Raw genomic sequence first — 13450 nt, 5'->3', positions numbered from 1 at the left:
GATTATTAATTAGCCAGAGATATAAAGTATATGCCTGTTTATTTACGTCACCTCCCGCACTATATGCTCATATTGGATCCAACTTAAGTGCACAGCTTTGTCGTACATACCTTATTCATGGTTCCGACTCGTAGGTGACTAGCAAACTATCGCCCGACTATTATGAGAGAATAAAGTTAATAAAGTTGAGCATAATTATATTTTTCACCTAATCTTGTCGCACATACCCTTCTTAGGGGTTCCAACTTATGTGCAGTATATTGCCGTATAGGTCATTGTAGTGACTCCGGCTAGAGTGACTTTTGAGCAATGAATTCAACCGTACAAACTACCACAGGAGTTCCGGCTAACATATCACATTTCTATGAAATTATTCTCACCTGAACTGTTTACTCTATTATATCTTGGCATGACATATATACCTATGAATATGTTTATGTGAAGCATGAACTGAATTGATATGATTTCAGAGATATATATATATATATATATATGCTTATATCTTGATTATGAGAAAAATTATACATGTTTTACAGCGAGGAGTTAGTATATTGATAAATGAAATGAATTTGTAAAACATTTGTTTTTGCCCACTCACGTTTTCTGTTTTGCGCCCTTCCAGGTTTTAGGTAAGCTTGCTATTGGTGGCTAGAGGGCGTCGGCAGTTCTGACTTATCTATATAATAGTAGGATTTTTCATGGTACTGTATAACTAGTACTTGTCATACTGGACTGCGCCTAGACTTTATGCTCTGATTAGGAGTGTTTACTGTTGTAACTAACTCCTATCACTTTCTGTTTAGTAGTGCACTTTAGTAATATGATTTTTAATTATTCGTATATTTGCTATCTTTATCGCTTCCGCACTGTGCACATGGCTACGTCACTCTCATGTGACGGCCAACATGCATTGACCTCGGTCAGGATGTGTAATTAGTCCTCTAAAATTGAAAAAAAAAAAAGAAAAAGAAATTTAAGTCATTAAATACATTATATCATTTTGTTTGGCTAAAAAAACATTATCTCTACTAATTAATGAAATCCTCTTTGTCAACCAAAAGAGGGTAAAAAGATAAATTAGTCTTCTATCACACAAAAAAAATGATGGGCAATAATGTGATTTCTTTGAAGCCTCACCTACATACATGTGATGTTAAAATACCTCCAATATTAAAATTAAAAAAAAAAAAAAAAAAACCAAACACTCCCCCCCCCCCCCCCCGCCACGTTCTCTTTCTCTCCCTCTCTCCTTCTCATTTTCCTAAAAAATGTGTTCATACACATAAAATGTGTAGGCAAATGTTAGTATAATTAATTAAAACACTTTTATTTAGCTTTTGATTTTGATTTTTGATTTTTTGTGTTATGTTTTTATTTTTTTTTTAATTTTTACTTTGCATACATCATCGATGAATTATTACGCACTAATAAAACTGTGTTATTTTGTTAAAAAAAAACTGTGTTATAAGCTTAGTTTTGTTGTAAATTTGATAACAGCTTTTATGTTTCAATATTTTATTTTTCCGTTTTAAAAACCAACATTCAATTTAATCTAATTCAACATCGGGTCGAATAAATTGAAAATTATGCAATCTTAGTCTACATTGAATTGGATGCAAACTAAATATATTTATTATCGATTTCAAAATGACAAACACCAAGAACATTCATAGTTTACACAAACTTCTAAAGGGATTCTCATTTTTTTGTAAAAATGGAGACAAGTTGCGTGGCCCCTTATACTCGAACATCTTCATTCATAGATCATTTTTGCAAAAAAATAATTAAGAAATGATTTACTCATTTGATTGTCATGATGAAATTTGAATGTTACTTAGGATATAATGCTTGTTATTCAATTAGATGTCTCGAAACATTTCTGACTAATATTTTACAAAGATTATATATAAAGTACAACTTAAAAAATAAGCGGTTCAAATCGTTAAAATTCGATGTGAAACATTTCTCACAATTACTCTTAATTTTTATCAAAAAATAGAGATGTCTATGAATGAAGGGCTGCCGACTGTTACAACAAACTGATGAATTGGGTAGTGCTGGGTTGATGGAAGTGGAGCCCAAGAATGGCACGTCCACCCACTATAGAAACCCATGTTCTTGACAAGTTGTTTGCTGAATTATTTCGAGTCTGGTTTTCTAGTTGGATCTGTTTCTGGGATGGAGATCTATGATGGAAGAGAATTTTATTTTATTTAAATGCGAATTAGCTTTGGGGTCCACACAACATTAAACTTTAACAATTTGAACTGTTTACTTTTCAAGTTGCATCTCTTAAATCATTCTTGTAAAATAGCAGCCAAATCAAAAATATTTGAAGTATCTAATTGAGTTCAAAGAAATTGACAAACACCTTGTTCTATAAGAAACATTGAAATTTCATTATGATAATTAATTAGGCAAATAGTTTTGTACTGAATTGAATTTTTGCAAAAATAATTTATGAATCAAGATTTACAAAGTAAATAGTTCAGATCGTTGAAATTCTATATAGAGTAACTCCTGATAAGCTCTTACTAGATTTATCCTTTCATCGACATGAGACAGTTTTTATCTTCACATCCTCATATGTTCCTTCATGGATGACGGATTTTCAAGCCAAATAAGTAGACAATACAAATTGGGTAATGTGGAGCACGTGTGACTATTGGGCTCACACATGGTCTACACTCAGTCTAATACTATGAAAAAAATTAAGAGTTTCATTATAAAGACTAAATGACAATACTAAAAGTAGCTCAACTCTTTATAAGCTCTTGTTAGATTTGTACTTTTACTAATATAAGACTTTTTTTACCTTCATATTTTCACATCACGATGACGACCACAATGATGATATGTTAGGCATGCATGCAACGGCCCACGAGTGAGAATTGATTGGCTCGTCACTAACATTTGGTAAGGTTAGTGACCCGAGACTTGGGCTGTTGGGCAGCATGCATTGTTCATCGTCCTATTCTTTCTTATCTGCCGTCTGCCAGCTGATGATCATAAACTACATTACCAACCAAACATAAACAGGATTCTTCTATAATTTTAGCTGGGCACCCACGTCAACTCATCTTGACCATTTATACTTCATATGCCATGAACATCAACCCAACAGGATCCTCTCCGGATAATTTGGTGAGGATCCTAATGATCTATAAATCGTGTTCGTTCATCATACATCATGCAGTTAATTTTTATCAGATATTGTTTGTATTATATTTTAAATAAAAAATATTTAAAATAATTTCTAATCAAACGATGTACGATGAACGAATATGATTCACAGATCCCTGAGATCTTCACAAAGATGATCCAGTGAAGATCTGGACTCAATATCAACAATCAAAATCAAACGCGTCACGCTTTATAAACATGAGTTTATTCAGGTTGGTTGAAACAACGCTTTTTCTCCTTTGCGCTAAATTTTTTTTTTTTTAAATTTTTTTTTGGAAAAAGTTTGATTGTAGCAAAGCTACAGACAACCCCCCTCAACTTTATTCAACAACAAGCCCAAAATTACAAGCAAACCAAAGGCCCAACTGACAACTATACATAACCAAAAAAGGGCCCAAACCAAAAGAGAAAACAGAAAGAGGGCCAAACAACAGTGAAGCCCAAAAACACACAACAGTCCACAACAGCAGAGAAACTTCGACTGAAAGCTCCTCCACCAACAGAGAACTAGGCCAGCCAACTGAAACATCATCCACCACCGAGCATCGACGCTGCAGACACAGCCACCAACCCCGAATAACACCCAGATCCCAGCCAGTAACAAGAGATAGTCGGCACCAAAGAGGGATTAGCCAACTACCAAGAACAAGCTTGGGGAAACCCATGAGCAACACTGTCGAAAATGGTAGACAGCAAGGAGAACGTGGTGGTGTTGGAAACACCCGAACCAAGGAAAACATCCCAACTCTACATACGAGCTCAAGAGAAAATATAGTGGCTGAAGATCGGACTGAGGAAGAGATGGGGAGAGGGATACCAATGGGAATAGAAAAACCGGGCATGCTAGAGGGAAAATTAGGGAGGAACATCAGGCGAAGCAAAAAGAAAAGAAGAAGAAGAAAAGAGGAGAAAACAAAAGAAAGGGAGAAGGGGCAACCGACTCCATCTGAAGCTAGAGTCAGCGCTTGAGATTGTGGTCAAGCTGGAAACCCTCACCAAAAAGAGGGAAAGAACCTCTCACAGAAGGAGAGAAGCTCTCTCACAGAATGAGAGAATTACCCTTTTTTTTGTGCTAAATTTTAAGTCTAAATAAAAAAGGACAAACCACATAGTTTTTTAATTTGTCACATATTGTTGTTGATCGTTTAACTGTTTTCTTTTTTACCTTTTTATAGTGATTTTTTGCCCTCATGTTTTCTGGTTAGGCACTCATTAGCATGTAATGAAGAGTTAAGTTTGGTTCAATATTTCCATATGATGATCAAGCACTCTAAATTCATTTCCAAGTGAATATTTCTGACCGTAGGGCTCAAAATCACATACGTCAACAATCGTCAATCTATCACGTGTGACTAATCGTATTATCTTATCATATTATATCGACAGACTTGCATGATGTCCAAGTTGGCTACTGGCTCCTCATTGTTTGCTTCATTGTAGAAAAGACCATCATAATTGTGTCAACGGCATAGCCCATCGTCTCGCACTCTACGCTCTTCTTACTGGTTCAGATTGTAACTAGTTTGACGAACCACCAAACCTCATCTCATACTGGTTATTTGAAGAGTGTAGGTGCTGCTTGCCCTGTGTTTTGTACTCTTCCTTCGATGGGGGGCGTGCTAAACCTAAATGGCTGCAGATGAATATACTGTCATTCTTACCATTGTGGGGTCCACATGGACTTATTCTATTTGACAAAGATCATATTTAAACCTACAACACCATCTTTTAGGAGAGAAACTTCGGTAGGATTGTCTGATTAGGACAACTCTCACATTAAATAAGACCATCATAAATTTAAACGGAACCAAACTACATGATATTTTATATTTTATATAAGGTGCCTACATGAGAAGTATAATTAACCTACAGCCCACTCAATCTTCAAATCCTGGTTACGTCCCTGTGTATTTATACTTCATTTGATTTTTCCTTAAGGAGTAGGCAAAAATTAAATGCAAGAGCAAGCCTCTATCTGAAGTACCCTTAACGAAAAGAGCCCCAAAGTCCGCAAATATATTTACACAACCATAACTCATAGCTATAAGCAACTCCTGGAGAATGACATCTGACCTAAGAGAAGAATTGCATAGCAGAAATGAAGCATTTGCATTGCCGAGATGGCAATTGCAAAGAGCGTTCACATGGATGACAAAGAGAAGAGGCATCGGGAGATTTTAGTGTGCACTATCAAATGGTGTTACTAATTCATGTATTATAATACAAGTAAACGACATGGTTGATATGTCATATATCATGAACATAGAACATAGTATTAATAAGTAGATCATCACGTTATTATATGTGCAGATTATTAATACTACATGGTGATATGATAGTCAGACTCATGAAAAACTTCTCAACTTCTCGTGCCCATTGTATGTCATGCGGTAAGTAACCTAGGTCAATCATGAACTGTCACGTAAGTGATAAAAACTACATACAACAATGCGTTCGGAAATCGTGACTTCCCCTTCCTCAACAAGAGACCCTTTTGTGATACCATATTCTTTAAGCTATACCTTTCCCTCAACGGCAAAGCTTGCCACTGCATTTAGGGTTTTGGTTGGTGCACATTATCCATTTTACAAATCAGAGGTTTCTGAAGTCAGTCGAAGACGACCCGAGTCCCTTTCAAAATTTTGCTTACAAGGTTTCATGTCCAGCACAGTTCCTACCTAATTATTAATTGACCCAGAAGCTCCTTAACATACTTTAAACAATGCACGTCTTTGCCTCAACACGTTCATATAAATATTTGGCATCTTCGTGTTCATGCCTCATTACCTCTTCACGTAAACAATCAAGAAGTTGTGGATCAAAAGAGAGAATCGAAATGGCTAGCATCTGCCTCCGGAACAGGTTTCTGTGCGCGTTCATGTTTATTTTCTTCGAGTTTCTTGGCTTAATCACTTCTCTTGCTGAAGCTGCCATCAAGAAATACCAGTTTGATGTGAGTTGTGAGTTGTGAGTTGTTCCCATGCATATAACATACAAGAAAGAAAAGAAGGAAGAAAATGAAGAACTAGTACTCCGTTCATGGTTTTCGAATCCATAACATTCTCTTTGGGATTTTGCAGGTCCAAGTGAAGAACGTAAGCAGATTGTGCCATGCAAAACCGATTATATATAAAGTACAACTTAAAAAATAAGCAGTTCAAATCGTTAAAGTTTGATGTGGAACATTTCTCACAATTAGTCTTAATTTTTATCAAAAAATAGAGATGCCTTTGAATGAAGGGCTGCCGACTGTTACAACAAACTGATGAATTGGGTAGTGTTGGGTTGATGGAAGTGGAGCCCAAGAATGGCACGTCCACCCACTACAGAAACCCATGTTCTTGACAGGTTGTTTGCCTGAATTATTTCGAGTCTGTTTTTCTAGTTGGACCTACGCATATATGTTTCTGGGAGGGAGATCTTTGATGGAAGAGAATTTTATTTTATTTAAATGCGAATTAGCTTTGGGGTCCACACAACATTGAACTTTAACGATTTGAACTGTTTATTTTTCAAGTTGTATCTCTTAAATCATCATTGTGAAATAGTAGCCAAATCAAAAATATTTGAGGTATCTAATTGAGTTCAAAGAAATTGACAAACATTTTGTTCTATAAGAAACATTGAAATTTCATCGTGATAATTAATTAGACAAATAGTTTCGGACTGAATTGAATTTTTGTAAAGATAATCTATGAATCGAGACTTACAAAGTAAATAGTTCGGATCGTTGAAATTCCATATAGAGTGGTTCTACAACTAATCCTCATTTTCTGGAAAAAAAAAATGGGAATCTCTTCCCTTAAGGGGCATATATATCTCTATATATTTATATCGGTAGAGAGAATAGGTAGGGGTTACATGAACAGAAGTTTCGCGTGAAAAAGTCGGGGTTCCACCATGAAATTAATTGGTAATATAGAGAGTAACTCCTGATAAGCTCTTACTAGATTTCTCCTTTCATCAACATGAGACAGTTTTTATCTTCATATCCTCACACGACCCTTCACGGATGACGGATTTTCAAGTCAAACAAGTAGACAACACAAATTGGGTAATGTGGAACACATGTGACAGTTGGGCTCACACATGGGCTACACTTAGTCTAATACCATGAAAAAAGTTGAGAGTTTCATTATAAAATCTAATTTACAATACTAAGAGTAGCTCAACTCTTTATAAACCTTGTTAGATTTTTACTTTTACTGATATAAGATTTTTTTTACCTTCATATTTTCACATTACGATGACGATGATGATGATCTGTTAGGCATGCATGCAACGGCCCACGAGTGAGAATTGATTGACTCGTCACTAACATTTGGTAAGGTTTGTGACTCCAGACTTGGGCTGTTGGGCAGCATGCATTGTTCATCGTCCTATTCTTTCTTATCTGCCGTCTGCCAGCTGAGGATCATAAACTACATTACCAACCAAACATAAGCAGGATTCTTCTATAATTTTAGCTGGGCACCCTCGTGAACTCATCTTGACCATTTATACTTCATATGCCATGAATATCAACCCAACAGGATCCTCTCCGGATCCTTTTGGTGAGGATCCTAATGATCTATATATAGTGTTCATTCATCGTACATTGTGCGGTCAATTTTTATTAGGTACTGTTTGTATTTAATTTTAAATAAAAATATTTAAAATAATTTCTAACCGCACGATGTACGATGAACGAATATGAATCATGGATCCCTAGGATCCTCACAAAGATGATCTGGCGAAGATCAGGATTCAATATCAACAATCAAAATCAAACGCGTCACGCTTTATAAACATGAGTTTATTCAAGTTGGTTGAAACAACATTTTTCTCCTTTGCGCTAATTTTTTTTTTTTTAATATTTCTTTTGGAAAAAGTTTGAGTGTAGCAAAGCTACAGACAAACCCCTTCAACTTTAGTTAACAACAAACCCAAAATTACAAGCAAACCAAAGGCCCAATTGACAACTACACATAACCAGAAAGGGGCCCAAACCAAAAGAGAAAACAAAAAGAGGGCCAAACAACATTGAAGCCCAAAAACACACAACAGTCCACAATGGCCGAGAAACTTCGACTGAAAGCTCGTCCACCAACAGAGAACTAGGCCAGCCAATTGAAACGTTATCCACCACCAAGCATCGCCGCTGCAGACACAACCACCAACCCCCAATAGCACCCAAATCCTAGCCAGTAACGAGAGATAGTCGACACCAAAGATGGATTAGCCAACTACCGAACAAGCTCGGGGAAACCCACGAGCAACAATGTCGAAAACGACAGACAATAAGGAGAACGTGGTGGTGTTGGAAACACCCGAACCAAGGAAAACATCCCAGCTCTACGCACGAGCTCAAGAGAAAATATAGTGGCTGAAGATCGGACTCAGTAAGAGATGGGGAGAGGGATACCGATGGGAATAGAAGAACCGGGCATGCCAGAGGAAAAATTAGGGAGGAACATCAGAAGAAGCGAAAAGAAAATAAAAAGAAGAAAAGAGGAGAGAAGACACGGCAGAGAAGGGGAAAAGAGAAGAAAACAAAAGAAAGGGAGAAGGGGCAACTGACTTCATCCGAAGCTAGAGTCGGCGCTTGAGATTGTGGTCAAGCTGGAAACCCTCACCAAAAAGAGGGAAAGAACCTCTTATAGAAGGAGAGAAGCTCTCTCACAAAATGAGAGAATTACCTTTATTTTTTGCGCTAAATTTTAAGTCTAAATAAAAAAGGACAAACCACATAGTTTTTCAATTTGTCACATATTGTTGTTGATGGTTTAACTGTTTTCTTTTTTACTTTTTTATAGTGATTTTTTGCCCTCATGTTTTCTGGTTAGGCACTCATTAGCATGAGTTAAGTTTGGTTCAATATTTCCATATGATGATCAAGCATTCTAAATTCATTAAATTCATTAAATTCATTTCCAAGTGAATATTTCTTACCGTAGGGCTCAAAATCACATACGTCAACAATCGTCAATCTATCACGTGTGACTAATCGTATTATCTTATCATATTATATCGTCGGACTTGCATAATGTCCAAGTTGGCTACTGGCTCCTCATTGTTTGCTGCATTGTAGAAAAGACCATCATAATTGTGTCAACGGCATAGCCCATCTTCTAGCGCGCTACGCTCTTCTTGCTGGTTCAAATTGTAACTGGTTTGACGAACCACCAAACCTCATATCAGACTGGTTATTTGAAGAGTGTAGGTGCTGCTTGCCCTGTGTTTTGTACTCTTCCTTCGATGGGGGGCGTGCTAAACCTAAGTGGATGCAGTGAATATACTCTGTCATTCTTACCATTGTAGGGTCCACATGGACTTATTCTATTTGGCAAAGATCATATTTAAACCTACAACGTTCTCTTATAGGATAGAAATTTCGATAAAACTATCTAATTAGGATAACTCTCACATTAAATAAGATCATCGTAAATTTAAATGGAACCAAACTACATGAGATTTGATACTTTTATATAAGGTGCCTACTTGAGAAGTATAATTAACTTACAGCCTACTCGATCTTCAAATCCTGGTTACGTCCCTGTGTATTTATACTTCATTTGTTTTTTCTTTAAGGAGTAGGCAAAAATTAAATGCAAGAGCAAACCTCTATCTGAAGTACCCTTAACAAAAAGAGCCCCAAAGTCAGAAAATATATTTACACAACCATAACTCATAGCTATAAGCAACTCCTGGAGAATGACATTTGACCCAACAAAAGAATTGCATAGCAGAAGTGAAGCATTTGCATTGCCGAGATGGCACCTTGCAAAGAGCTTTCACATGGATGACAAAGAGAAGAGGCATCGGGAGATTTTAGTGCGCACTATCAAATGGTGTTACTAATTCACGTATTATAATACAAGTAAACGACATGGTTGATATGTCATATGTCATGAACATAGAACATAGTATTAATAAGTAGATCATCACTTTATTATATGTGCAGATTGTTAATACTACATGGCGATACGATAGTCAGACTCATGAAAAACTTCTCAACTTCTCGTGCCCATTGTATGTCATGCGGTAAGTAACCCAAATCAATCATGAACTGTCACGTAAGTGATAAAAACTACATACAACAATGCGTTCGGAAATCGTGACATCCCTTTCCTCAACAAGAGACCCTTTTGTGATACCATATTCTTTAAGCTATACCTTTCCCTCAACGGTAAAGCTTGCCACTGCATTTAGGGTTTTGGTTGGTGCACATTATCCATTTTACAAATCAGAGGTTTCTGAAGTCAGTCGAAGACGACCCGAGTCCCTTTCAAAATTTTGCGTACAAGGTTTCATGTCCAGCACAGTTCCTACCTAATTATTAATTGACCCAGAAGCTCCTTAACATACTTTAAAAAATGCACGTCTTTGCCTCAACACGTTCATATAAATATTTGGCATCTTAGTGTTCATGCCTCATTACCTCTTCACGTAAACAATCAAGAAGTAGTGGATCAAAAGAGAGAATCGAAATGGCTAGCATCTGCCTCCGGAACAGGTTTCTGTGCACGTTCGTGTTTATTTTCTTCGGGTTTCTTGGCTTAATCACTTCTCCTGCTGAAGCTGCCATCAAGAAATACCAGTTTGATGTGAGTTGTGAGTTGTTCCCATGCATTAACATACAAGAAAGAAAGAAGAAAATGAAGAACTAGTACTCCGTTCATGGTTTTCAAATCGATAACATTCTCTTTGGGATTTTGCAGGTCCAAGTGAAGAACGTGAGCAGATTGTGCCATGCAAAACCGATTGTTACTGTAAATGGAAGGTTTCCGGGACCTACGATCTATGTCCGAGAAGGTGACAGACTTCAAATCAATGTTACAAACCATGCTCAATACAACATGTCCATTCACTGGTAAGAATTAAACTAAACTAACCAAACAAACTAGTTAGTGAGCACAAAAAAATTGTGCATTTCTTATCACAACCTTTTTCTCGTAGCAGAAGTATTTACCGGTTTCCCAAATAGTATATTGTATCTCACTGAATTATACATGTTCTTATAGGCATGGATTGAAGCAGTATCGAAACGGTTGGGCAGACGGACCGGCTTATGTGACGCAATGTCCGATCCAGACCGGAAGTAGCTACACTTACGACTTCAATGTGACAGGGCAAAGAGGAACTCTGTGGTGGCATGCACACATTCTTTGGCTAAGGGCTACAGTCTATGGAGCAATTGTCATCATGCCTAAACAAGGAACTCCATTCCCGTTCGCACAGCCATACAGGGAAACTAAGATTATTCTCGGCGAATGGTGGAATGTCGATGTCGAAACCTTTGTCAACAAAGCAAACAGCTTGGGGTTGCCACCAAACTCGTCAGATGCTCACACTATCAACGGGAAGCCAGGGCCATTGTTTCCTTGCTCTGAGAAACGTAAGCAAACCCCTTCATCAGTATTGTTCTTACTTTCAAAAACTACGCCGAGAATCGAGGCTCGAAACCTTAATTCTAAGCTCTTAGTGATGGATCACCCCCTAAAAACGTTAACTATGTCAATACGTAGGATCGAAGCATAAGAACATTGACTAGAGGTAATGCTTTCTCAACACGTCATGTCTGTAAGAAAGACCGAACATCATGTATAGAGCCGAGAAACCTAAAGTCAAAGTTCTATATGATGATTTTCATCCTAAAACGTTAAGTTTTCTGAGCGTGTCGTGTCTTTAAGAAAGACCAATCGTCCTTTACGTACAGAGTTGGACTGCTAAAAGAAACGCACGACAAAATATCTTAACTCCAAACCCCAAAATAAACGAATTGCTTCAAACAGAAGCAACAGTTTCAGCTTCAATATGATCACAACTGCAAAATTTATAATTCCAATTTTGTTATACTCTCTTCCGTTTAGATACTTTTGCAATGGAGGTTGAGCAAGGGAAGACCTATCTCCTCAGAATCATCAATGCCGCTCTCAACGACGAACTTTTCTTCGCCATTGCTGGACACAATCTGACAGTGGTGGAGGTTGATGCACTTTACACCAAACCCTTCACTACTCAAGCCATACTAATCGCACCAGGCCAGACCACAAACGTTTTGGTCAAAGCCAATCAAGCTTCAGGCAGATACTTCATGGCCGCCAGACCTTTCATGGATGCTCCGGTTCCCGTCGACAACAAGACAGCCACAGCCATCTTCCAATACAGAGGAGTTCCGAACACCGTCCTGCCAAGCCTTCCGCAACTGCCTAACCCTAATGACACGTCCTTCGCTTTAAGCTACAATAAGAAGCTCAGAAGCCTAAACAGTCCAAACTTTCCGGCCAATGTGCCTCTCAAAGTCGACCGGAAACTCTTCTACACCATTGGTTTCGGGAAAGAATCGTGCCCTAGTTGCATAAACGGAACAAGATTTGTTGCTTCCTTGAACAACATCTCTTTCGAGATGCCTCAGGTCGGGCTTCTGCAAGCACATTACTTCAATCTCAAAGGGGTGTTCAAAACCGACTTCCCAGATAGGCCTTCAACTGTATTCAACTACACTGGTGCACCACTCACAGCCAATCTTGGGACATCAACTGGAACTAGGCTGAGCAAGATTGCTTTCAATTCGACAGTTGAGCTGGTTTTACAAGACACGAATCTCCTAACTGTGGAGTCGCATCCGTTCCATCTCCACGGATACAACTTCTTTGTTGTTGGAAATGGGATTGGGAATTTTGATCCTGCCAAGGAACCTGCTAAGTACAACTTGGTTGATCCTGTTGAGAGAAATACAGTTGGAGTTCCCACAGGTGGTTGGACCGCCATTCGATTTAGAGCTGATAATCCAGGTAGAATGATCACATAACTTTAACATGCACCACATTTACTGACCACGTATCAGTTATTTACTTACTATAACCTTTGCTTCTCGTTGAATGTCTAGGCGTTTGGTTCATACACTGTCACTTGGAGCTTCACACTGGCTGGGGACTGAAAACAGCTTTCGTCGTAGAAGATGGACCAGGATCGGATCAATCTGTTCTGCCTCCGCCTAAGGATCTTCCGCCTTGCTGAAAATCCTGGTTCATATCAATATCTTGCAAAAGTTGCAGAAGGTTTCTTGAGGGTTCACAAACAATTACCAATCAATACTAATCAATTTGTGTGAGACTAAATATGTAACAAATTACACCATACCATGTAATAATTGTTTTAACAAATTATACTGGAAACATTTTATACAACCATAACCTACCCTTATTTACATTGTCACAACACAGAAATATTTACATATCATGTTCTGTAGAATCAAGAAATTTGGAGATGCAGAAATAAGTAA

At 37.7% G+C, this 13450-nt stretch overlaps 1 protein-coding gene across 2 annotated transcripts; it reads left to right on the top strand.

The window, feature by feature from the left end:
* The first annotated feature begins 5927 nt into the window (after window positions 1–5927).
* On the top strand, window positions 5928–13361 carry LOC126613653 (laccase-11-like). 2 transcript variants are annotated; one of them, XM_050281235.1, is made up of 6 exons: window positions 5928–6045; window positions 10679–10769; window positions 10884–11035; window positions 11187–11560; window positions 12036–12959; window positions 13055–13361. In XM_050281235.1, the coding sequence occupies exons 1-6, from the start codon at window positions 6020–6022 to the stop codon at window positions 13183–13185; spliced, it is 1698 nt and encodes a 565-aa protein (XP_050137192.1). In that variant the 5' UTR covers window positions 5928–6019; the 3' UTR covers window positions 13186–13361. The 2 variants fall into 2 exon arrangements, with proteins under 2 accessions (XP_050137192.1, XP_050137193.1); XM_050281236.1 differs by lacking the exons at window positions 5928–6045; window positions 10679–10769 and adding an exon at window positions 6056–6136.
* The last annotated feature ends 89 nt before the right edge of the window (window positions 13362–13450 follow it).

Source organism: Malus sylvestris, chromosome 2, assembly GCF_916048215.2.
Source record: "Malus sylvestris chromosome 2, drMalSylv7.2, whole genome shotgun sequence".
In the NCBI taxonomy this organism is placed as follows: Eukaryota; Viridiplantae; Streptophyta; class Magnoliopsida; order Rosales; family Rosaceae; genus Malus; species Malus sylvestris.
This window is presented reverse-complemented; position numbering and strand designations above follow the sequence as displayed.